The sequence below is a fragment of the Lacerta agilis genome, chromosome Z (assembly GCF_009819535.1).
Source record: "Lacerta agilis isolate rLacAgi1 chromosome Z, rLacAgi1.pri, whole genome shotgun sequence".
Taxonomy (NCBI): Eukaryota; Metazoa; Chordata; class Lepidosauria; order Squamata; family Lacertidae; genus Lacerta; species Lacerta agilis.
The window spans coordinates 15,336,996-15,359,573 of NC_046331.1; the positions used below are offsets into that span (position 1 = coordinate 15,336,996).

Here is a 22,578-nt window from a genome sequence, read left to right on the forward strand (position 1 = left end):
CCATCCTGGAAATCCCTGCCTGTTTTTGCCTCAGTGGTGCCAAGAGAAGTGGGAATTAAGGCAGGTAAAAAGAAAAAATAACCCTCTCTCCCTGTTAGTGCCACCAGCGACTACTACATACTCCTTTTGATAGAGTGCTGTTTTCAAAAAGCCTTTCTGAATTTGTCATTTTTTTTACATATAAATTAGTTTGAATATCAAAATCTCACAACCCCTTGCATTTTGAGATTTAAGGCAGTGGTTTTTAAGGTTTTGAGGGTCAGGGAATCTTTTGTGTCACACCTTGCACACTGCAAAGGATTCTGGGAGTGGCCTAGAGGGCCACCTCTGCTGACACACGGCAGTGGGTAAATTTGTTACACTCACATGTATAAGGGCGCAAATATTCTGCTGCTGAATGGAGATGGGGGCCAAGGTGGAAGCCAGTCTGACCCCCACAAGTATTCCCTCATTGAGGTTTTTCCACCCATATTGGCCAATTCGTTGATGAACTGCCCCACCCCCCAAACACTTTCAAAGAACAGAAAGCCACCCCTGCAAACAGTTTGAAAATACCATGTTACATAGCTCTCTCTGGTGCTATTACTGAAACCATTCAAGAAAGAGCTGGCTGTCATGGAAAGCTACACATCTTTTCCTAAGCTGCCTCAAGAACATTCCTTCATTCCTTGGGAGAAGTCATAATTTTTAAGAAGATAGGGAGGTGGTTCCAACATCAGAGATCTCATTAGAACTCAGTCACAGATGCAGTCACTCTCTAGAATACTGGTCCATAAAGCAGATGTGGAAAGAATTCAGGTGGTTTTCACAGGACAGGCATCAGTAAAAGATGCTCTGGAGTGGACCAAACCACAACACAAGGCCACAAGACTGAGTAATTTGTAGGATCAGGTTCGTCATTCCTTCCACTCTGATAAACTATTGAGCTGTCTCCTCTCTTCACATAATTTAAAATCTTTTTTAAAAAGAAAAAAAAAGATTCAGTTTCTCAAAGTTCTGTGATTGGGTTCATTTTCTTCAAAAATCAGGTAATCATAAATATATTCATTACAGGTAGAAATCCAGCTTTGTACAAACAGTCTTGCATCCCTTATCAGAGTAGATCCGCTCTTCTTTTGGGAAGTAAGTCATCTCATCGGCGACCTGGGTCACAATGTCCTCATCCACCTCATAGTTGCGGGTTTCAAGCTCGACCCGAATGCACCTTTTCACATGCTTGTACTCCAGAGGCAGGAAGGGCACAAAATAATCGATGAGGTGTTTGTCGATCAGGCTGCTGTGCCAAAAGCCACCTGCAAAGGAAGGTAGCAATCTTGTTTGGTATGGGGTGGGGAAATATTTTTCTTTCTTTCATCTTTTAATTTTCTTTTTGATATTATCTTTTTGTCCAGAATTGCTTAAGGATAAATACAATAAAATAAAGCCCAATACATTACACTCCATGCCCCAAATACAATAATTTAAGCTTGGTGAGGGACTAAACACATTGTACAGGAAATTATGGCCAAAATCATAACATAATCATAATCAGGCCCATGGGCCACCTAGCCCAGCATCCTGTTCTCACAGTGGCCAACCAGATGCCTCAACAGAAAACCTTCAAGCAATACCCAAGCACAAGAACAGCCCTTTCCCCTCCTGTGGTTTCCAGCAAGTGCTATTCAGAGGCATTTTCTGCCTTCAATTGTGGGCTAGCCCTCTCCTCTGTGAGTTCGTTTAACCCCCTCTTAAAGCCATCTATGTTGGTGGCCATCACTGCTTCCTGCAAGTTCCATAGTTTTAACTATGTGCTGGACCACAAACGGTTTGGTAAAAAGCCAAACAATAACGATTTTGTGTCGCTAGATGTTTCATTTGCTCTACTTGCTGAGCTGGGATGTTCTTCATGTGAGCCATAGAGACTTTTTCAGTCAGGGGGGGCCACATTCCCACTTGGGCAACCTTCCAGGGGCCACATACCAGTGGAGGGTAAGACCAGAGGTAAAAGTATGCAGACCCAGAGCGGAAGGAACAATGGATGGGACTCTTAACTTTTGTACATGCTAGTTTCACCAAACAAAAGCCAGGTTTGCACACATCAAGGTGCTGGTACTGCATAACCTTGAGTACCCCCAGAAAAAAAAGCACTGCACCCTTCTGTCTTTCATCAAGGTAAGTAAGAGTCACTTTTCAAGGAAAGATTCCAGGCAGCCAAAAGTAGCTCAAGCTGGCCACAGGATTAAGCTGGGTGGAGGGAAGTGAGCCTGGTAAGGGCCAGAGAGACGGGGCATGAGAGCCTCATTTGGTCCCCAGGCCTACAGTTTTCCACCCCTGTGTTTGGCAGCATTGATTTATCTTAAAGGTAAAGGTAAAGGGACCCCTGACCATTAGGTCCAGTCATGCCCGACTCTGGGGTCGCGGCACTCATCTCGCGTTACTGGACGAGAGAGCCGGCGTACAGCTTCCAGGTCATGTGACCAGCATGACAAAGCCACTTCTGGCGAACCAGAGCAGCGCATGCAACCACCGTTTACCTTCCCACTGGAGCGGTACCTATTTATCTACTTGCACTTTGACGTGCTTTCAAACTGCTAGGTGGGCAGGAGCTGGGACCAAGAAATGGGAGCTCACTCCATCGCGGGGATTTGAACCGCCGACCTTCTGATCAGCAAGCCCTAGGCTCTGTAGTTTAACCCACAGTGCCACCCGCGTCCCCTTATCTTAATCTTATTTGCATGCTAATTCATACAATGTAACATGGCAGTGTACAGCAGCATATACACAGCACCACCTTGTTTTATTTTTCACAAAAGTATGGTTTACAAATATTTCAATCAATAAAAAAGGACTGTAGGTTTAATATCCCCGATTACTCACTGTTTTTGTTATTGAAAACAGACAAGGTCAGGTCCAGGTCCCGTAAGCTCAGGTCCTCCCTCCTCTTTCCCCTCCTCCAGAAGTCCAGCGCCACCTCGGTGATCTTTTCAGCCCCTGCATTACTGAAGTGAGAAAGGAAGGCATTTTTCAACAAGTGCCAGCTTTTAAAACCTTCCTTGCAAAATTTGCACCAGTTGCCAGTTTGCTAGGAGCCCAAGTTCAAGATACTAGTTCTGATATGTAAATCCCTATACAGTTCAGGACCATGTTAACTAACAACACCCTGCTGCATCAGGACAATGTTCATCAAGTCCAGCATCCTGCTCTCACAGTGGTGAACCAGATGGCTGTGGGAGTCCCACAAGTAACATTACTGGCTCCAACTGTGGAGACAGAGCATAACCATCATGGTTGGTAGTCATTGATAGCCCTCTCCTCCATAAAGCTGTCTAATTCTCTTTTAAAGCTATATAGATCTCTGTGGTGAAGTGTCTCCTACAAGTTCCAGAGATCTCAGAAGCCCATTCTGTAGTAACTTGGAACAGGGCCTTCTGTGTGGCTGCCCTAGTTTTGCAGATATGGCAGATGCCCACCATCTGCACTTTCTGGAAACAATTGAAGACATATTTGTTCTGACAAACTTTCCCAGCTGGATAAATGGAACTTTACTATGAGTGCCCAGTGCTTAAAGTTTTTTTTTTTTAATAATGTATTAGCTGCTTTTCTGTCTTTTAACTGTTTTTGATTACCTACTGTGTAAATTGCCTTGAAATGGCCGTTTAGAAAGCAATTATTAAATTAATGGTAGTAGAGCAAGAAGCTAAGCTGGAAGAAGAAAATTCCCTGCCACCAGATGGTCAATAATTTAATGCCTTAGGCTATGGTAATGAAATCTTTCTTCAGGACATATCCCAAAGATGGAGACAAGAGCTTTAAGCGCCGGCTCCTAAATTTAGAAGTACTTTTGCAGCTTCACACCCAGGCTTGTTTCTAACCTGAGGAAGATGAAGATAGCTTTCCGATAAGACACACCATCCAGCTCCTCGTAGTAGTCCAGGAAAGGCTTGATGGAGTCGATGAGGCCAGCATGCATTTTGTCCATCTCGTCAAATATGAAGATGGATCTTGGGCAGCTGCTCACATTGCCCCGGATCCACATCTGCAACTGGTCCTTGTTATTTCAAAAGAACATGTTCTGTTTACTGACAGTATTGCTAATCCTGCCTTCTCAGCTTGTGGGGAGGGCTCTAAAGCTAGCAGGGGGTTGCTTCAGGGGGTGTAAGCTTGGAGCGGGGCAATGGTGGTTCTGACAAAGTCCTCACCCACCCTCTCTCCCTTCTCTCACTCAAAAGTAGGAACACTTCAGCTAAGTGGGAAACTTTTTTCAGACGAAGCGACACATATCCTTCCAGGCAACCTCCTGGGGGCCTCATGCTAGTTATAGGCGAGGGCCAGAAGCAAAAGTGAGCAATTAATGTACACTGTACTTTTGTAGAGTAGGCTAGTTCCTAGTTCCTGTTTCCTTCTATGTTCTCCACCTAGGCAAGCAGGAGTCACTTTCAGAGTTCAAGGACATGTTGCAGCCCTTCCCCAGAACCACAGCTGTAAGGAAATAGTTACATCTAGTCTTAAGATGCAATCAGTCTTTTTACCTTGTACTGGGAAATGTTCTGCTGATGAGGAAAATGCAGAGTGGATACAAACTGATGTACAAATTTGCTGTTGAGGCCTCCTTCATAAAGGCTTTCCACAATTATCCTACTAGCAAAGTTTTTGCCAGTCCCAGTCCAGCCATGTAAGGAGAGTGTCAGAGGCTTCTTCGGGTTTGGATTATTCAAAAATCCAGTAAGCGATTTCACAATCACCTTCTTCGCCAGATGCTGCCCAAAGAGTTGGTGATCCAAACCCTCTTGAAGCACTGGGGGGAATAAAAGGAGTAGCCGATTAAAACAGCATTTTGGAAATCTGAAGTCCTTCTGTGCAAGCATATCATTTTTAGCCTGGGAAAGATTAACGTGAGGAACCGAAGAATACAATTCTAATGCTGGAAGTGACCCTAAGGGTTATCTAGCCCAAGCCACTTAAAATTCCCAGAGAAAGGCTCGTTTCTTGATTTATGAGCAGTCACAATTTCTTGGCTCTTTCAACCTTCATATCCAGTCGTTAGTGGGGGCAGGGGTTCCATGGTCAAAGTGCCTAATGGAGCCAAAAAAAAAAAAAAAAAGGAGGGAAAAGGATACCCACAGCTTAGTAATAAATCAGGCAATGCTTATGCAGAAAGTCCAAGGTTCAATCCTCAATGACAGGGCTGGGAAAGATCCCTGTCCGAAATCCTGGAGACATGCTGCCTGTTGGTGTGAGCAATACTGAGCTGTATGGACCAAATGTTCTCCTTCCCTGACAACTGCACACACTCTCCTTTCATCTTCTTCCTTTGATGTCACAGCAATCACCTCTAGATCCACAGAAACACTTAGGGCAGACCCTGCGCTGCCATACCCTTCCCTGGCACCAGTGGGAGCGTCTGATTCCACCTTCCTTCTCTGATGTCAGAGCATGCACACCACTCACCTCCGAACAGAGCTCGGCCCACCTGGGCTGCCGCACTCTGACGTCACAGAACCCGAAATTCTCCCCCCTCCCGCCCCGCCCACTAGCTCACCTGTCCCGTTGCTGGCGCCAGGCTTGTGGAAGCAGCAGTGGGCGAAGTAGCAGTAGAGCTTCGGGTAGGAGATGATTCCTGTGAGGGCGGAGGCGGCGGCGCCGGCTAGGGCCAAGCCCAGGCTGATGGGCTCCACCGCCTGGGCGGTCGCGCTCAGCTGCCACAGCACCACGGTGGCGCCCAGCACGAAAAGCCTCCCCGCCCGGCGCGGGGGAAGGAGCTTCATCGCCGCCGCCGGAGGACGAGGGCGAGGAGCGGGGCCGGGGAGGAGCAGGACCCCGCTGTTTCCCCGCCGCCCGGTTTGCCTCAGAGCTGGCACTTCCGGTTCCTGGAAAAGCAGGGAAGTTAAATTTCCGGCTCCGCGGGCGCCATCGTGGTGCCGGGCAGGAGCAAGGGCAAGGGCAAGGGCAAATGATTGGCGGAGCGCAGAGCCAGTGGGAAGCCGTGGAGGGTGTATCACGTGGGTTCGGCTTTCTCCCTCCCCTCCGCCTCCCTCTTCCTATGCAAGGACTACAGGGCTGTCTTCGCTGTTATTATCGACTGTTGATTCGCCACGTGGGTTACTCGGAAGCAAGCCCCATGATCTTTGCATTTTTAATTTTTGCCACTTTGCATGTTTGCAAGGGAGGCTGCTGAGAGGTAACTGAAGGGTGAAAAGGTAGTTTAAATATCTTTTTCATTTCATTATGTAGCATTCCGCAAAAGCCTTTAGCTTTTTCATGTCTTTTATATGTATTTTTTCATATGTCCACATCATATGAAAAAACGTCCCTTCATATGTTTACACTCTCAGCATTTATCTGACACAGGCTTGCACATATTCGCCAATTTATTTGGCGTTAATATCATTTCCCTTTAAAATAAAACAGGCTGTAAATTTCATATCCACTTGCCACAGTATTTCCTATGAGACCATGTCAATATTATGGCCTAAATCTGCTTTTTAACATTTACAGTGGTTTTCTATTATCTTACTATATTATGGAAAACTTTAATTAAAAAAGAGTTCTGCAAAAAAAGGAAACAAGAAATCCCTCTCTGTCCCCCACCCATAGGCACCGTCAGAGTTCAAAGACACATTTCAGCCACGCAGGGCTTTTGAGTGCTGAGTAGAAAAACCTACCCCCAAATAACAACAGATCCCACAGAGGCAAAATAAATTGTTGTTGTTCAGTCGTTCAGTCGTGTCCGACTCTTCGTGACCCCATGGACCAGAGTACGCCAGGCACGCCTATCCTTCACTGCCTCTTGCAGTTTGGCCAAACTCATGTTAGTAGCTTCAAGAACACTGTCCAACCATCTCATCCTCTGTCGTCCCCTTCTCCTTGTGCCCTCCATCTTTCCCAACATCAGGGTCTTTTCTAGGGATTCTTCTCTTCTCATGAGGTGGCCAAAGTACTGGAGCCTCAACTTCAGGATCTGTCCTTCTAGTGAGTACTCAGGGCTGATTTCTTTGAGAATGGATAGGTTTGATCTTCTTGCAGTCCACGGGACTCTCAAGAGTCTCCTCCAGCACCATAATTCAAAAGCATCAATTCTACGGCGATCAGCCTTCTTCATGGTCCAGCTCTCACTTCCGTACATTACTACTGGGAAAACCATAGCTTTAACTATACGGACTTTTGTCGGCAAGGTGATGTCTTTGCTTTTTAAGATGCTGTCTAGGTTTGTCATTGCTTTTCTCCCAAGAAGCAGGCGTCTTCTGATTTCGTGACTGCTGTCACCATCTGCAGTGATCATGGAACCCAAGAAAGTGAAATCTCTCACTGCCTCCATTTCTTCCCCTATTTGCCAGGAGGTGATGGGACCAGTGGCCATGATCTTAGTTTTTTTGATGTTGAGCTTCAGACCATATTTTGCGCTCTCTTCTTTCACCCTCATTAAAAGGTTCTTCAATTCTTCCTCACTTTCTGCCATCAAGGTAGTATCATCAGCATATCTGAGGTTGTTGATAGCTTGCCTGAGTAATTCAAGCCCCTTCGCCACGACAAGGCAGTGATCCATGAAGGGGGGCAAAATAAATATGATCTGGCAATTCTAATGTTTGTCCAGCAGAGGGCAATAGATGCATTCACAGCATTTCATCCTGGTTCATAAAAAACCCAAAACTTTTTTTCCTGTACAGCATACATGAGTGATTAGATTGCAAAACTTGATTCCTATTTAGAATCACCCAGGCTGCCCTGCTATGTAGGAAATCCCCATACATTCTTTCAATAATGCTAGAACTTGGGTCACCCAATGATTGTCAGGAGGTTCCGGGCAGAAAAAAGGAAGGCTTGTCTTCACACAACCTATAATTAGAAACCAAGGAAGGCGTTTTATTTATTTATGCCACTGAGTATAGTCCTAATAAATATGCTGTCATATATGGAGTCAGATTCTTGGCCCATTCAGCTCAATACTGACTACACTGACTGGGAGAGGTTCTTCAGGGTTTTTGGAAGGGGACAATATCAGCCCTGTCAATACTAAGATGGACCAAGGGTCTAACTCAGAATAAAACAGTTAGTTGTGTTTTTGTTTCTGAACTGGACTGGGATAGCTCAGTTGGTAGAGCATAAGCCTCTTCATATCAGGGTTGTGAGTTTGTGCCCCAAGTTGCATAAAAGATTCCTGCACTGCAGGGGGTTCGACTACATGATCCCCGCGATCCCTTCAAACTCTACAATTCTGTGATTCTAAGATTAATACCACTTGCTTTCCATTAGCAAAAAAGGGAGAGCTCACGACTTGCTGGTTGTAATGGATGATACTGACCCCCTAGAGGACGGTATGATAATTTAAAACACATATTCAAGGCTACTAACAAATCAGAAACTTCAGGCAATATTTAAAAACATGTCACATTCCACATTCTGAATGGCAATCACAAAATCAAAATGTTAACAAAGGCCAAATGCAGTAATAATGTCTAAAAGCAGTCATTGAAACTCAAAACACTGTCAGAAATGGACCAGAAGCTTTTGAAAACAGCTACTTCTTCAAACACACCTCACTAAAAACAACAGAGTGACCTCAACTGGGGTCAAGGGATCCAGAGTAGGGCCTCGTCTGAAAACCGGAGCATGCCAGAACTACTACTTAACAATTGGTGCCTGGAGTTGCTTCCGTATCTCCCTTTTCCCTTGTGTGTCATGTCTTTCTGATTGTAATCCTGTGGGTGTAGGCTGTCTTGTTGTAATTTTAATGGGTGCCTCCGGGTGCCTTTTCGGCTGGAGAGCAGGGTGCAAATGCTCTAAAGAATTTTTTTTTTAAATAATCAATATCAGGTATGAAATTTCAGAAATAGGTGCTCTCCTTTAAAATGCACAGGTCTAGCTAACATACCTGGGTGCCACCTGCCAGCAATGTGTGAGGCCAGAGGTGAAACTGGGCAAAGAAATATATATAAATATTGTTGTTGTCCAGTTGGTTGGTTTCTGCACACACACGCAAACACCCCTCTCTATTCTTCATCCAGGAGAGCGAGAGTCATTGCCAGAGTTCAAGGAAACATCCCACGCAAGGAGGAGTGGTCTGGCTTGAGAGGGTATGTGATGTTGGGGAGAGTCCTAAGGGCTACATGAAGAGGGCTGGGGGGAGCACATTTGTCCACAGGACCGTAAAAGTTTACCATTCCTGGTACTTGGCAACACCATATATTGCCCTGAACTGCTTATTTGGTATCTTCCCAAATCCTTTCTGATTGTACAAATATACAGGTTCCCTTATATTTGTTCTATCTCTTCATTTTGTGTCTGAAGTGGAACTGATTGCTCTCTATTCAGCCTTGTTCAGACCCCACCAGAAGTCCTGTGTGTCTAGTTCTGGACACCACCATTCAAGAAGGATATAAACAAGCTGGAATGTGTTTCCAGATGATCAAAGGTTTGGAAACCAAGCCTTATGAGGAACGGTTGAAGGAGTTGGGTATGTTTAGCCTAGAAAAGAGGAGACAGTGGAGATATGATAACCATCTTCAAATATCTGAAGGGCTGTCATCTGGAAAATGGAGCAAGCTTGTTTTCTGCTGCTCCAGAGCGTAGAACACAAACCAGTGTATTAAGTAGTGGGTGGATATAGCAAACGACACAGTGATTCTCCAAGCAGCTCTCTTTATTCTCAGGCAAGAACAGAACTGAACTGAAGGGCTGAGCCAGCCTGCTTATATAGTGCTCAGTAACATGCAACAGTAACAACTCTCTCTAGCTCCCCAATCCGTGAATGGCACTCTCAATCCTTCATTTGCATATTGTGGACCTGAGTGAGAACTGCAGTCACGGTGGGCAGAGTGAAACTATATACACAACACCCCTAGTGGCCTAGGGTGAGAACTTCAATACATAACACAGTGGATTCAAATGACAAGAAAGGAGATTCTGACTAAATATTAGGAAGAACTTTTTGATGGTGAGAGCTGTTCAACAGCAGAACGGACTCCCTCGGAAGGTGGCAGACACTCCTTCCTTGGAGGTTTTTCAAGAGAGGTTAGGCAGCCACCTGTCAGGAATTCTTTAGCTGTGATTCCTATAAGGGGTGGACTAAATGATCCTTGGGGTCTCTCCGAAATCCATAATACTGTGATGTCCCTGACCAATGAAGAATCCTGGAGCAGAAGAGGTGAAAAATACAGAAAATAATCTTTTTGGGGGGCGGTGGTGGGAGGAAGGGGCATTTAAGCCAGTGGTGTTGGCCTGTCCTACAAAAGAGGCGACAAAGCTACCACTGGCAGAACAAGTAAGCAAAGATATAGCATAAACCTCCCAGACTAAGAAATCTTTGTCCAGGTCCATATAGGAGCTGGAAATGAGTGGCAATGAATGATGAGGTGTCCTGAAGCTCAGGTAGGGAGGCTTAATGGACTATGAAAACGGTAGAAGGGTCTCGTTTCGGGTTTCTAATAAAAAAGTGTAAGCCTCAGCAAAATTTATACCTGCTCATGAAAGTTGTGCTGGAAACAAAAGAGGAGCAGACCCCCTCCCCCCCAAAAAACCACACACACAAGACTCCTTTCACTCCGTATTTGCCCAGAAAGTATTGAAATACTTGGCTTTAATAGGGCACTTTCCTGCCTGTGACCTGCAGTTTCCTGAGATGCAGAGTCAACTCTGTTGGGAAATGCCAGCTGCTACTGGTATTATGCAACATTTTAGTGGGATAGAAGAATATCATAGTGCATACAGGTACAGTGGGAAATTTTAGGGGCTAAATGCACCACCAGGTTTGTGAGTATGAATCAACATGGTCTGGGTCGTAAAATGTCTTTGTTCAGATTGTGTTTAAAGGTGGACTTGCCTAGCAGTTTCCCAAACAAAGTCCTTTGCGTAGTGTGCATTGTTAAACTTTGGAACTCACTTCTGCAGGAGGCAATGACTGACAGCCACCAATCTAGGTGGCCTTAAAAGAGGAACGGACAAAACCATGGGGGATAAGGCTACTAGCCATGGTGACCATGCTCTGCCTCAAGGATCAGAGGCAGGAATGTTTCTGAATACTAGTTGCTGGAAACTGCTGGAAACTGCAGGAGGAGAAAGGGCTCTTGCACCCAGGTCCTGCATGTGGGCTTCCCTTATTCAGGGCATCTGGATGGTACACTTTGAGAACAGGATGCTGGCTAGTGGCCTGATCGAACAGGCTCTTACTCTTTTTTTAAAGACAGACTGGAGAGAGTTGCAGAAGTTGGGATATGCTGTGGCCAAGTCTGGGAAGCCTTCCAGGGCCCTTTCAGGCCACGGAACAAGTCGAGAAGCCACCCGTCCATCCCCCCCCGTCCCCCCCGCCTGTTGTTTATTACAGCCCAGGTCCTCTAAGAGCCTTGCCTCTTGCCAGACCTTTGCCGAGGAATGTTAACACTTTTCTGCCTTCCTGTGGCTTATTCCTCAAGGCCTTTCAGCAAGTTGGCTCCTTCGCTCTGCCTGTTTCTGCTCTTAATTCCACCGGCCCTGATTGTGTTTTATGTTCCCTTTCATCGGCGGGTCAAATTGAAAGTTAAGATGTGTCAGGGCGAATAATAATAATACCCTCCCCCACTCCTTTCCAGGGTCCCTAAGGTCAGCTTCCTAGGCATACTCTTGCCTTCGTCACCACTCCATGGGGTGTCTTGGAGACACAGAGCAGGACTCTGGCCTGACCTTTAAGCCCGCCTGGGATGGAGAGCTGGCTGCCAAGTTTTTCACCACTGGCTCTCTCCTCTGCCTTTAATTGCAGCCCAGCAGCGTAACCAGCATTGCCAACATTTTGTTTCAAGATGATAGGCCCTCTGGCTGGGGCTCATGCTTGGAGACAGCATCAAAAATAGCAATTATGGGGGCAGACCCATAGCAGAATTTGTCAGGATCCACCCTGGTGCCTTCTCAGTGGAGCTTGATAGATCCTGGAATTTATTTCTTGGGCTTTTGGACCTGGGGTTATATCTGATATTAGTGCTGCTCAGGGTAGACCCATTGAAATGAATGGCCATGTTTGGTCTTGGCGAACTTAGGTTCATTAGTTTCACTGGGTCTACTCTGCGTAGATCTTAGTTAGGTGCAACCTTTAAATTCAAGAGGTTACTCTTGAATTCAGAGGCAGACCACTGCTCCATACAAGCTTAGTATTGCTAACACTTCATTGGCAGCAGCCCCCCAGGTTTTCAGAAAGGGGACGTTCCCAGCCCTGTAAGGAGATGCTGCTGGGGATGGGACCTGAGAGCTTCTAGTTTGTATTGGATTTTTAGCTTTTTTGTATTTTAGTTGTTTTGTTTTAATGAGGAGGCGGGGGCTGCCTGGGAGTGGGCCCCAGCCAGCAGAATGGCTGGGGCAGGTTCCATTAGGGGGGGTGCAGTAGGACACCCGATCTCAGTGATCATGGGTAGGATGAGGAGTTAGGCTAGTGTCAGACCATGTCATTACCGAGGAGGAAGGTTTAATCACTGTTTGAAGACTATCCCTACCTGACCGGAAGGACACTGGAATCAGCAAGGGAGACCCACATGACCTGAAGGTGCTGCTATGCAATGCCAGGTCAATGATTCACAAGACCACTGCCATCCATGACTTGATCATGGATGGAGGACTTAACCTGGCATGCATGTCTGATAGAGACTTGGTTGCATGAGGCAGAGCTGCTGCTTGTCTACCAGGTTTCACTTATGCACAGCAGCCCAGGTTGTTTGGGTGGGGAGGGTGGGGGTTGCAGTGATTTTTACGAAGTCATTAACCTGCACCAGGCGTCCTATTGGGATGACCCAGTTTTCTGAGTGCATGTTCTGGAAGTTGGGTAATAGGGGCAGTACAGGGTTCTTACTGGTGTACCAACTTCCCTGTTGCACCAAGGATTCCCTGCCTGAGCAGCTTCAGGTTGTGGCAGATGTCCTCCTAGAGGCACCTAGTTTGGTTGTCCTATGGCAGGGATGTCCAACCAGTAGATCGTGATCTACCAGTAGATCCCCAGCTGATCCTCCTTCCCTCCTAAAAACAGCTAGATGGGTGGGGTATAAATAATAAAACGATGAGGATGCATGCAAAGCAGGTGCCCAGTCACTTAACTATGACCCTTCCCCTAAAAATACTCCTCATTATTCTGAATAAAGAACTGAATCAAATAAAAACATTCTGAATTAATCAATTGGTTAGAGTGCCAGACTAAGAGATGGGAGACTGGAGTTCCAATTTCCCACTCAGCCATAAAGTTATTTGGGTTTGACCTTAGGCCAGTTACCTAACCTCTTTCTCAGCCTAGCCTGTCCCACAGGGTTGTTGTGAAGATAAAACAGTGTGTGTGTGTGTGTGTGTGTGTGTGTGTGTGTGTGTGTAGGCACATAGTCTCATTGAGCTCCTTGGAGGAAAGGTAGGCATGTAAATGTAATAAATAAATGAAAATCTATAGCACACACTATAGATCAAAATAGCCATGTGCTCAAAAAACCTTGCCTGTATGTATGTATGTATGTATGTATGTATGTATGTATGTATGTATGTAAGTAGAGAGGTAGTTCTTTTCTAGCTAGAAGATTGCACTGGATTTTATTATTTCTGGGGCAGCTTGACATTTGCTTCCTGATGTTGCAAGCTATTCTCAACCATGACTTTTCTCCCTCTGTTGGCTACCCTTATTCATATACAGTATGCATTGCAAGGGGTGATAATGCTCAGACTTTTTCAGACCTATCATAAATACAGACAGCCCAAGCCCAATGCAATGGCCTACAGGGGAAACGGGGGGTGGGGGGAAGAGAGAGAGAGAGAGAGAGAGCGAGAGAGAGAGAGAGAGAGAGAGAGAGAATTCAGTCCCAGCTGAAATTTGAGAGTCAGACAGCAGTTTGTTTAACATTCCCCCTTGTTGTTCTTGGAAGGAGCAGGCCATCTTGACAGGTTACCAACGCCAAGAGCAATCGGCGGCGGCAGCAGCAGCAGCAGCAGGGTGGGGGGTTGACATCTTGTTTTGTGATGAGCTGCAAGGATGTCAGAATCTGGATGAGGTGGGGTGGGTGTCTCTTCCCACAAAGGCTGGAGGGGTGGGACAGAGCTTTGGGGGTTCCCCTGATGTTTTCATTTTGGTCATTTGCAGGATACAGGGCAGACTGCTTTGCCGCTCAGACAAGAAAAGATGTTTCCCTTTCTACCCACCCCAAGCACCGCAAAATGGCTCAATGGTCCAGCCACGTGTTTTGAAAGGGCTGCAGAAGGTTTCTGGCTGGCTTTGACCTGCAGGCAGAGCTTGGGAGTGATCCACCCACTGGGAGGCCCCAGCTCAACTCTCCAACTGGGGAAGGGTCATAGCTCAGTGGTAGAGCATCTGCTTTGCACACCCTTCTATTTAGCATCATGAGGACTAGAATCTTAACTTTATTTTTTTTTACAGGAAATGCCCTAGCTCAATGGTAGAGCACGTGCTTTGCACCCAGAAGGTCCCATCTCCAATCTCTGGCATCTCCAGGCAGGGCTGCTGCCAGTCTGTGTAGACAATTCAGAGCTAGATGGGGCAATGGTTTGACTCAGAATCAGGCTGTTTCTTATTTCTCTATGCTTCCTATCTTCCAGCCCTTTATTCAGAACCACGAGGACTGGAATCTTACTGGGTTTTTAAGGGCCACACTCCAGTCGCAGAGCACCTGCTTTGCATGCAAAGGGTTCCACATTCAGTCCCTGATAGGGCTGGGAGAGACAGCTCTGTCTGAAATCCTCGAGAACTGCCACCAGTTAGGGTAGACAACAGTGGTGGCTGGTGTGTCTTGGGACTGCTTGGGCAGAAGGCATGGAAGCTGACAGTAGGTGGTGCTAATGAGTTTTGATCCTAACCTCCTCCCTGTTGAGTTCTTCAAGGGTAATGCTGAAGCAGAGGAGGAGGAGGAGGAGGAGGAGGAGGAGGAGGAGGAGGAGGAGGAGGAGGAGGAGGAGAAGGGAGCTCACTGCCCATGATCCAAGCAAGTGGGAGCTGGTTTAGCAGACCACCTGCTACAGATGTCAGACTTGTGATCCGCAGTGCCTCTACCTGTACATTATCAACCTTCATTCTGCACGGGACATTCCTGTGTGCTTTGTGATTCGTCAAAACTTTTCCAGGTGCAATGGATTGGGCCCATGAGCAGCACAGATCCTGCTCTTTACTTATTTCAGGGACTCTTTGAAAACCCTGAAAAACCAGACTGAAGCTTTACAGGCCAGTGTCATGCCCTGTGGTGGGCCACCTCTTCCTTAAACACATTCCAAGCTCATGGAACAGCCACCCCAAAAGCTAATGCTGTTCTAGGCTGCATCAACAGCAGTTGAGTTTCCAAATGAAGGGAAGTTCTTGTAACACTCTATTCTGCCTTGGTGAGATCCTTGATGGAGTCCAGTGTCCAGTTCTGGGCACCATAATTTAAGGAGATTGACAAGCTGGAATGTGTGCAGAGGAGGGTGACCAATATGGTTCAGGAATCCGAGCCTTATATATGAGGAAACTTTGAGGGAGTTGGGGATGCTTAGCATGGAGAAGGGAAGGCTGAGAGGTGATAAAGATATCTGAAAAGCTGTCACATGGAAGATGGAGCAAGCGTGTTTTCTGTTGCTCTGGGAGGGGAGGACCTGAGTCAATGGGTTCAAATGACAAGAAAGGAGTTTCGGACTAAGCACTAGACAGGCATAGGCAACCTTCGGCTCTCCAGATGTTTTGGCCTACAACTCCCATGATCCCTAGCTAACAGGACCAGTGGTCAGAGATGATGGGAATTGTAGTCCGAAACATCTGGAGAGCCGAAGGTTGCCTATGCCTGCACTAGGAAGAACGCTCTGACAGTAAGAGCCACTCAACAGTGGAATGGACTCTCTCGGAAGATGGTGTACTCAACTTCATTGGAGGTTTTGAAACAGAAGTTGGTTGGCCATCTGTCAGGGAGTCTTTAGCTTGATTCCTTGCTTTCAAGGGGTGGGACAAATGACCTTTGGGGATCCCTCCCAACTCTACAATTCTATGATTCTATGACTCTGGCACACACACAACCACCAGGATTTCTGATCAGAAGGGGAATTTCAGGCAGCTGAAACCATCAGCCCTGGAGTTCTGCTTGGTTTCAACTTGGCCTTGCCAGCTTGCTTCCCACACATGGAAAACAGCTCAGAAATTAGCAAGGATTTAAGCTTCTGTTTCTACAAGGCTGAACAGCTGTGGCCAGATCAGAAGATTCAGGGGCTGGGATGTTTTAGGATTGGGCTCAGAGCAGTAGAGTTGTCAGATCAAGAGCATTCCAGACCCTGAGATTTCAGGGCCCAAACTTGACTCTTAGGGGTGGACCTGGTGATGAGATAGGGGTGGAACCTGCAGAAGGAGGTTAATTGGGAGAGGGGAAGGGAGGAGTGCTGATTGGTGGATGGACATGCACACATCCCTGGGAGGGGGGCTCCTTCTGCAGACTCCCAGGGGAATCAACTTTCAGTTTCATTTTGGCAGGATTTCATTTGGGTTCTGGGATGCTGTTCAAGGAGGGCAGGAAGAAGAAGCAAACAGAGAATATACTTTGGGCTTATTTTTGCATCGTAACACTTAGGGCTAATTTTTACATCACAATAGTTAGGACTTATTTATGTATCGAGGCTACGTAGGATTGCCGGGTCAGGAGCATTCCAGACCCTGAGATATAAGGGCCCGAACCTGAGATCGAGGGGCTGTCTCACTGGTGATGTCACAGGAGGAAACCCCCTGGTGATGTCACAGGGGTGGGCCCTAGAGATAAGGTTAATTGGGAGAAGGTAGTGGAGGAGGGCAGACCTCCCCAGAGTGTCTACGCTATAATTTCCAGCCAGTTCCTGTTAAGCTGAAGTCTGAAAGTTGCAAGCACAAATATTCATATCTGTGTGTGTGTGTGTGTGTGTGTGTGTGTGTGTGTGTGTGTGTAATGATTAAAGGTACTCTTGCCCACATGGAAATTCAGGCCCTCCACCTGCCATCTGGAGAATTCAGATAAGACCTTGAGGTCTGGCAACCCAACATGACAGCAGTGAGGAGGAGATTCCTTTGCGGACCATTTCCTCAATTGCTTATCCTTCTCCCACTTGGCTTGCATCTGGTGCTTTTTTGGTTCGTTAATAAAAAAAATCCAAAGCAAAGCTCACGTCATTGCAATGAGGGTTGGGGAAAGGTTGTTGTAACAGCAGCCCAGCAGGGTGACGTCACTGGGCCGCAGGGTCAGGGCTGAGTCGGCTCCAAACGTTTGACTTAACCTGGTCTGACTCCTCCAGACGAGCCGATGATTCATTGCTCTGGTTAATTCCTTCATTTTGGCTGACCTGCTTCATTAGACTATGTTTTGCCTGCCAGATAATTGGTTTGGTGCTTTGACCTCATGTCCATGGATATACAGGCATGCAGCAACAGTCATTCATTTTTTAAAGTGGAGACTTAGACGGAGGGAGGTTGGACTGCTCCAGTTTGGTGGAAAGGTCCCTGGCCTTGTTAAGAACATTTGAATAGTCCTTCTGGACCAGGCCAACGGCCCATACGTTAACCTCTGTATGACTACCCAGGTTGAAAAGCACTCTGTAAATATTGAAAGTAATCCCTACAGAAGTATAGAATGGGTGCCACACCACAACAGGCAACATATTTGATTTAATCTATGTGTAATTTCCAACAACCAAGATCAGCTCAAAACAGTTCATGAAAACAACAAAGAAATCAAGAAACATGCAACACATCCTATTGCAAAACATATATACAATAAATGAATGAATCAAAATGATATAAAGTACAACCCCTCCCCCCCAAAAAAACCCTTCCAAAATGCCCATCAGTTGTGCCGGGTAAATGTTAAGAACACTAATAACCCCTGACAGATGGTAGGCCTGTAATGCTAGAACTTGTGGATGTCCAGCGAAGTTGAACACTAGATGTTCAGGACACATAGAAGAGTCAATCATGTGATGCAGCAGCGAAAAAGGTGAATGCTATTCTAGGCTGCATCAACAGAAGTCCAGTGTCCTGATCAAGGGAAGTAATAAAGGTAAATGGACCTCTGACCATTAGGTCCAGTTTCGGATTACTCTGGGGTTGTGGCACTCATCTTGCGTTACTGGCCAAGGGAGCCAGCGTACAGCTTCCGGGTCATGTGGTGAGCATGACTAAGCTGCTTCTGGCAAACCAGAGCAGCACATGGAAACGCCGTTTACCTTCCCGCCGGAGCGGTACCTATTTATCTACTTGCACTTTGATGTGCTTTCGAACTGCTAGGTTGGCAGGAGCTGGGACCGAGCAACAGGAGCTTACCCCATCGCAGGGATTCAAACCACTGACCTTCTGATTGGCAAGCCCTAGGCTCTGTGGTTTAACCCACAGCACCACCCGCGTCTCCTTAGGGAAGTAATAGTACTACTCTATTCTGCCTTGGTCAGAGACCCATGCCCAGTTCTGGGCACCACAATTTACTAAGGATATTGCCAAGCTGGAACATGTGCAGAGGAGAGTGACCAAGATCATCAAGGGTCTGGAAACTCAGCCTTATGAAGAATGGTTGAAGGAGCTGTGTATGTTTAGCCTGGAAAGAGGAGACTGAGAGGAGATATGATAGCCATCTCTAAATATCTTAAGGGCTGTCCCATGGAGGAGGGAGCATGTTTGTTTTCTGCTCTGGAGAGTAGGACTCAAATCAATGGCTTCAAGGAGATTCTGACTAAACATCAGGAATAACTTTCTGATAGTAAGACCTGATCAACGGTGCAATGGACTCCCTCAGAAGGTGGTGAACTCACCTTTGTTAAAGGTTTTGAAACAGAGGTTGGTTGGCCATGTCTGGGGCTCTTTAGCTGTGATTCCTGCACTGCAGTGGGTTGGACTAGATGACCCTCCATGGTTTTAGAAAAGGTTGGGGAATGGTTTTCTGAGATGGTGCACATTCATGCATATGGGCGTGAGAGTATCCAAATAGGAAAAATCCCAATGGGGAAAATTCTGCAAACGCAGCCAGAGGCAAGGCAATTTCTTATTTAATGTGAAGTTTTGCATTTATAATGGAAATTAAGAACCAACCACAAGAAGGGATTCTTTAGCTGTGATTCCTGCGTCGCAGGGGGTTTGACTACATGACCTTTAGAGGGTCCTTTCCGACTGTATTGTTCTATGATTCCATGAGGTCTGTAACCACCCGTGGCCTAGGTGTGGCCTATGCATGCAGGGAACATCGAGACGCAGCTAATCTTTCCTCAGATGTCCGCCATGTGTTTGGAAGTAGGACAGTGATTACAAGACGCAAGAAGCAGCTGGATCCCTCTTGAATATTTTCTGTACTTAATCTCTGAGGAATGCAGAAATGTCTGTCTGTGCATCGCAGCCAAGATCAACTCAGTGGAACCTGGAGCGGGGGGGGGGGGGGAGCCAATATAAACCTTCATGTTCTGCGTCGCTGCGGTTTCCTTTGATGCTCTATCCCTGCCCCATGTAATTGCATAAGGAGAAGTACTGTAGTGAAAATGTCAAAGATGGATTGCCATAGGTTCCTTTTCTTAAATCTGCATGAACCAACTTGGGGTCCACCCCCATTTGTTTTTGTTTTTTTAAATGTACACTGCTTAGAATATTGTTAATGGTTTATTTGCAGGCAGCGACTATTTTAGGCATGTCCATTTTGTGCGCAACCGTGCATGTGCGCATTACGCCAAAACCCAGAAGTGACCCCAAAACGTCACAAAAAAGGGGTTAAATGTGGAGGGGGGCAGAATGGTGTGCTTGCAGGCTTTTTCAATGGTGTTTCAAATATACGCGTTTTCACTTAAACATGTCGTGTGTTGGAATGTAACCCCACGTAAATTGGAAGTTGCCTGTAATAGAAATATATATATATATATATATATATATATATATATATATATATATATATATATATATATATATATATATATATATATATATATATCAAGGCTGTCAAGTCTCTGGTCCTAAGAACATAAGGAGAGCCTACTGGATCAGGCCAAAGGGGCTCCATCTTGTCCAGATATTAAAAGGGTCCAAACTTTGGTCTCCAGCCGTTGTTGGACTACAACTCCCATAATCCCTAACTAGCAGGACCAGTGGTCAGGGATGATGGGAGCTGTAGTCCAACAACAGCTGGAGAGTGTGTTTTAGTCCCACACTTTGAATCTAGGGATCCAATCAATTATTTTATTAATTAGCCACATATGGGTGGTGTCCACTATTTTCATTCCCACAGGGTCACCTAAAAACTCTCAGCACCCTCCACGAACAGCTCCCAGGATTTGGGGTGGGGGATCTGTTCCTCTTTGAAGTAGTGCTGAAGTGCTTTAAAAGTATGGTGCAGGTGTGTAGAATAGAAAAATGACCCTGAAGTTGTTTGGGTTCCATGGTTAAGAGTTATGATGGAGTGGGGACAAGGGAAACCAGCCTTCCACCGGTGCCAATCCCAGGAGGCCCCAGGGCCCCAGGCACCCACATTTTTGCTGTGGGTACCCATGGGTGCCTGGCCTCTGACCCCACCCACCGACCCTGCCTGCTGCAGTGCAGTGAGTGCCCAACGTTGGGCACCCACAGTGTGGTGCCAAGTCGTCACCCCTGCAGTCTTCTGAAATTTTGCAGGTTACTTTCCTAGGGGGGCAGCTAGGATGTATGCCATTTTTCAGAATACAATTGCTGCCCAATTCCTAAAACCGTCTTAATGAAATGGTGGCAAGGTTTTTTAAAACTTCAGTTGCAATGTGCCACAATCAGGAGAGGAGCTCCCTTTGGACTCTATCTCTGCACATTGGTTTTATTTCAATTTGGTGTCAAACCTTTAAAGTCCAGTCCCCTTCCTCTTCACTATCTCTGCAGCTGAGGTCCCTTGCTAGAGGACGAGTGTGGCTTTTTCAACAGCCTTTCTCAGCCACTCTGTTCTAGCAGAATCTTATTGATTTGCAAAATAATTTTCTGGTTATCAGATTATGTTTTTCAGGGGGAAAAAATCTGTATAACAAAACCCCTGTCTGTAATAGTCTGGGTAAACCTGCCCCCAAATCCCTTCCAGATGTGAGGCTGCAATGTGATACCATCTGTAGCCCATAAAAGGGTAGATCTCCCCCCCTCCCAAACACACACACATTTCCATACACATAATCAGAAAGGTGGAAGGTAGATTCGTCATTCACCATCCCTTTTCGCTCATGTCTCTCTGAACATTTCTTATAGCTCAAGGCATCCATCCCCAATGTCCAAATTAAATTTAGATACCTAGTTCATATTTCTGAATTACTGGAGGCCTAATGTAGGTAGCTGATTTAGCTAAGGCAAGGAGGAAGCAGGGAAATGGACTTGCGGGTTTGGTTCTGGATTTCCTACGTCCCCCCACCCTCAATAATTTGAGTGACGCTCTTACATCTAAAAAGGTTGACAGTGTCTGGGGATAAGAATGAACCACTTCTTATGTCTCTGTATGAGTCACTCCGGACTGGAAGGATCTCATTCAGAGATCTGGTAGGCAGCGTCCTCTGGGGTTAGGAAATTCCGCATCACACCTTGATGCAACAGAATTACTCTCTGTCCCTACTGAGCCAGATCTGTGCCTCTTAGAATGGCAATGGTGCCCTCCTGAGAGGTGCCGAAACCCACCTGAAAGGTGCAGGAACTGAGTTCCTGGGAGTCCCCCCTGAAAAAAGCCCTGATTATTATTGTTGCATTTATATCTTGCCTTTTCCTCCAAGGAGCTCAAGGTGGCATGCACAGTTCCTCCCCTCCCCATTTTATCATCACAACAACCCTGTGAGGTCAGCTAGGCTGAGAGGCATTGACTGTCCCAATGCCACAACCAGTGAGCTACATGGACAAGTGCAGATTTGAACCCTGGTCTCTCCCAGTCCAGGTCAGGCACTCTAGCCCCCATTCTTGCTCTGCGTTGATCGAAACGCCTCCCTTCTGCAGACCCAGATTCCCTGCAGCAACCCACACACCACTTAATCTTTCTCAAGTCTTCAAGCTCCCTCCTATTCTCTTCCCTTCCCTTCCCCTCTCTTTCCCTTTGGACTCTGCTGAGATCTGCAATGCCTTTTGCAGCCCCGAAATTCTGGTCGTCCTAAGTGATATCCCAGCCCTGGAGAACAACGCAGTATATGGAGTAGTCTGGGAACTATAAAGGCACTTTAAAAGGGGCAATAAACGTTTTGGGTTTCATATCACCTTACTGAAGAGGAGAATAACAGAGAGGCAGGAAATTTCAGTAGCAGACCCAGAGAAGGTCACCCGTCTCAGACACTACCTTAGACAAAAACAGCTCCTTTTATGAAGGCAGCTGGGGCTGCTGGCGGAGGCCCAAAACCTCCTTACAGGCTCAACTCCTGGCAGCGCTGAAAGGTGAGAAGAGGCTGTTTTGTCTGCATTCCCCGTAGATGTTTGAGAATTATTCCTTGGCGTTCGCTGTCCAGGAAGGCTTGGCGAGCATCAGTGCCCAACTGCACCACACTGATGCTGCTCCGGCTTATGGGGGCTGTGCCTGGCGAGGTGCATGGCGGCCACTGATTTCCTCACGCGCCTGCATTCCTGGATCAGCACCAAGAACTTTATTTCATTAAACTGATAGACCGCTTCATTGTAGGAAACCTCAAAGCGGTTTACAAAAGAATAAAACGGCAAGATTATTAGTATAA

At 46.4% G+C, this 22,578-nt stretch overlaps 1 protein-coding gene across 1 annotated transcript; it reads right to left on the reverse strand.

The window, feature by feature from the left end:
- Window positions 1-968: 968 nt before the first annotated feature.
- Window positions 969-5,778, reverse strand: LOC117040084 (torsin-1A-like). Its single transcript, XM_033137630.1, has 5 exons — window positions 5,519-5,778; window positions 4,509-4,774; window positions 3,852-4,027; window positions 2,857-2,978; window positions 969-1,292 (listed from the first exon to the last, which is right to left on the reverse strand). The coding sequence occupies exons 1-5, from the start codon at window positions 5,742-5,744 to the stop codon at window positions 1,048-1,050; spliced, it is 1,035 nt and encodes a 344-aa protein (XP_032993521.1). The 5' UTR covers window positions 5,745-5,778; the 3' UTR covers window positions 969-1,047.
- Between the last annotated feature and the right edge of the window lie 16,800 nt (window positions 5,779-22,578).

Bases quoted from the DNA above. Each gene is read 5' to 3' on its own strand.
- LOC117040084 (XM_033137630.1), bottom strand. From the start codon at position 5,744: ATGAAGCTCCTTCCCCCGCGCCGGGCGGGGAGGCTTTTCGTGCTGGGC. The intron at 4,775-5,518 runs GTGAGCTAGTGG...TATTCCCCCCAG, and splicing joins TGGCGCCAGCAACGGGACAG to TGCTTCAAGAGGGTTTGGAT. The intron at 2,979-3,851 runs GTTAGAAACAAG...TTCTCACTTCAG, and splicing joins GCTATCTTCATCTTCCTCAG to TAATGCAGGGGCTGAAAAGA.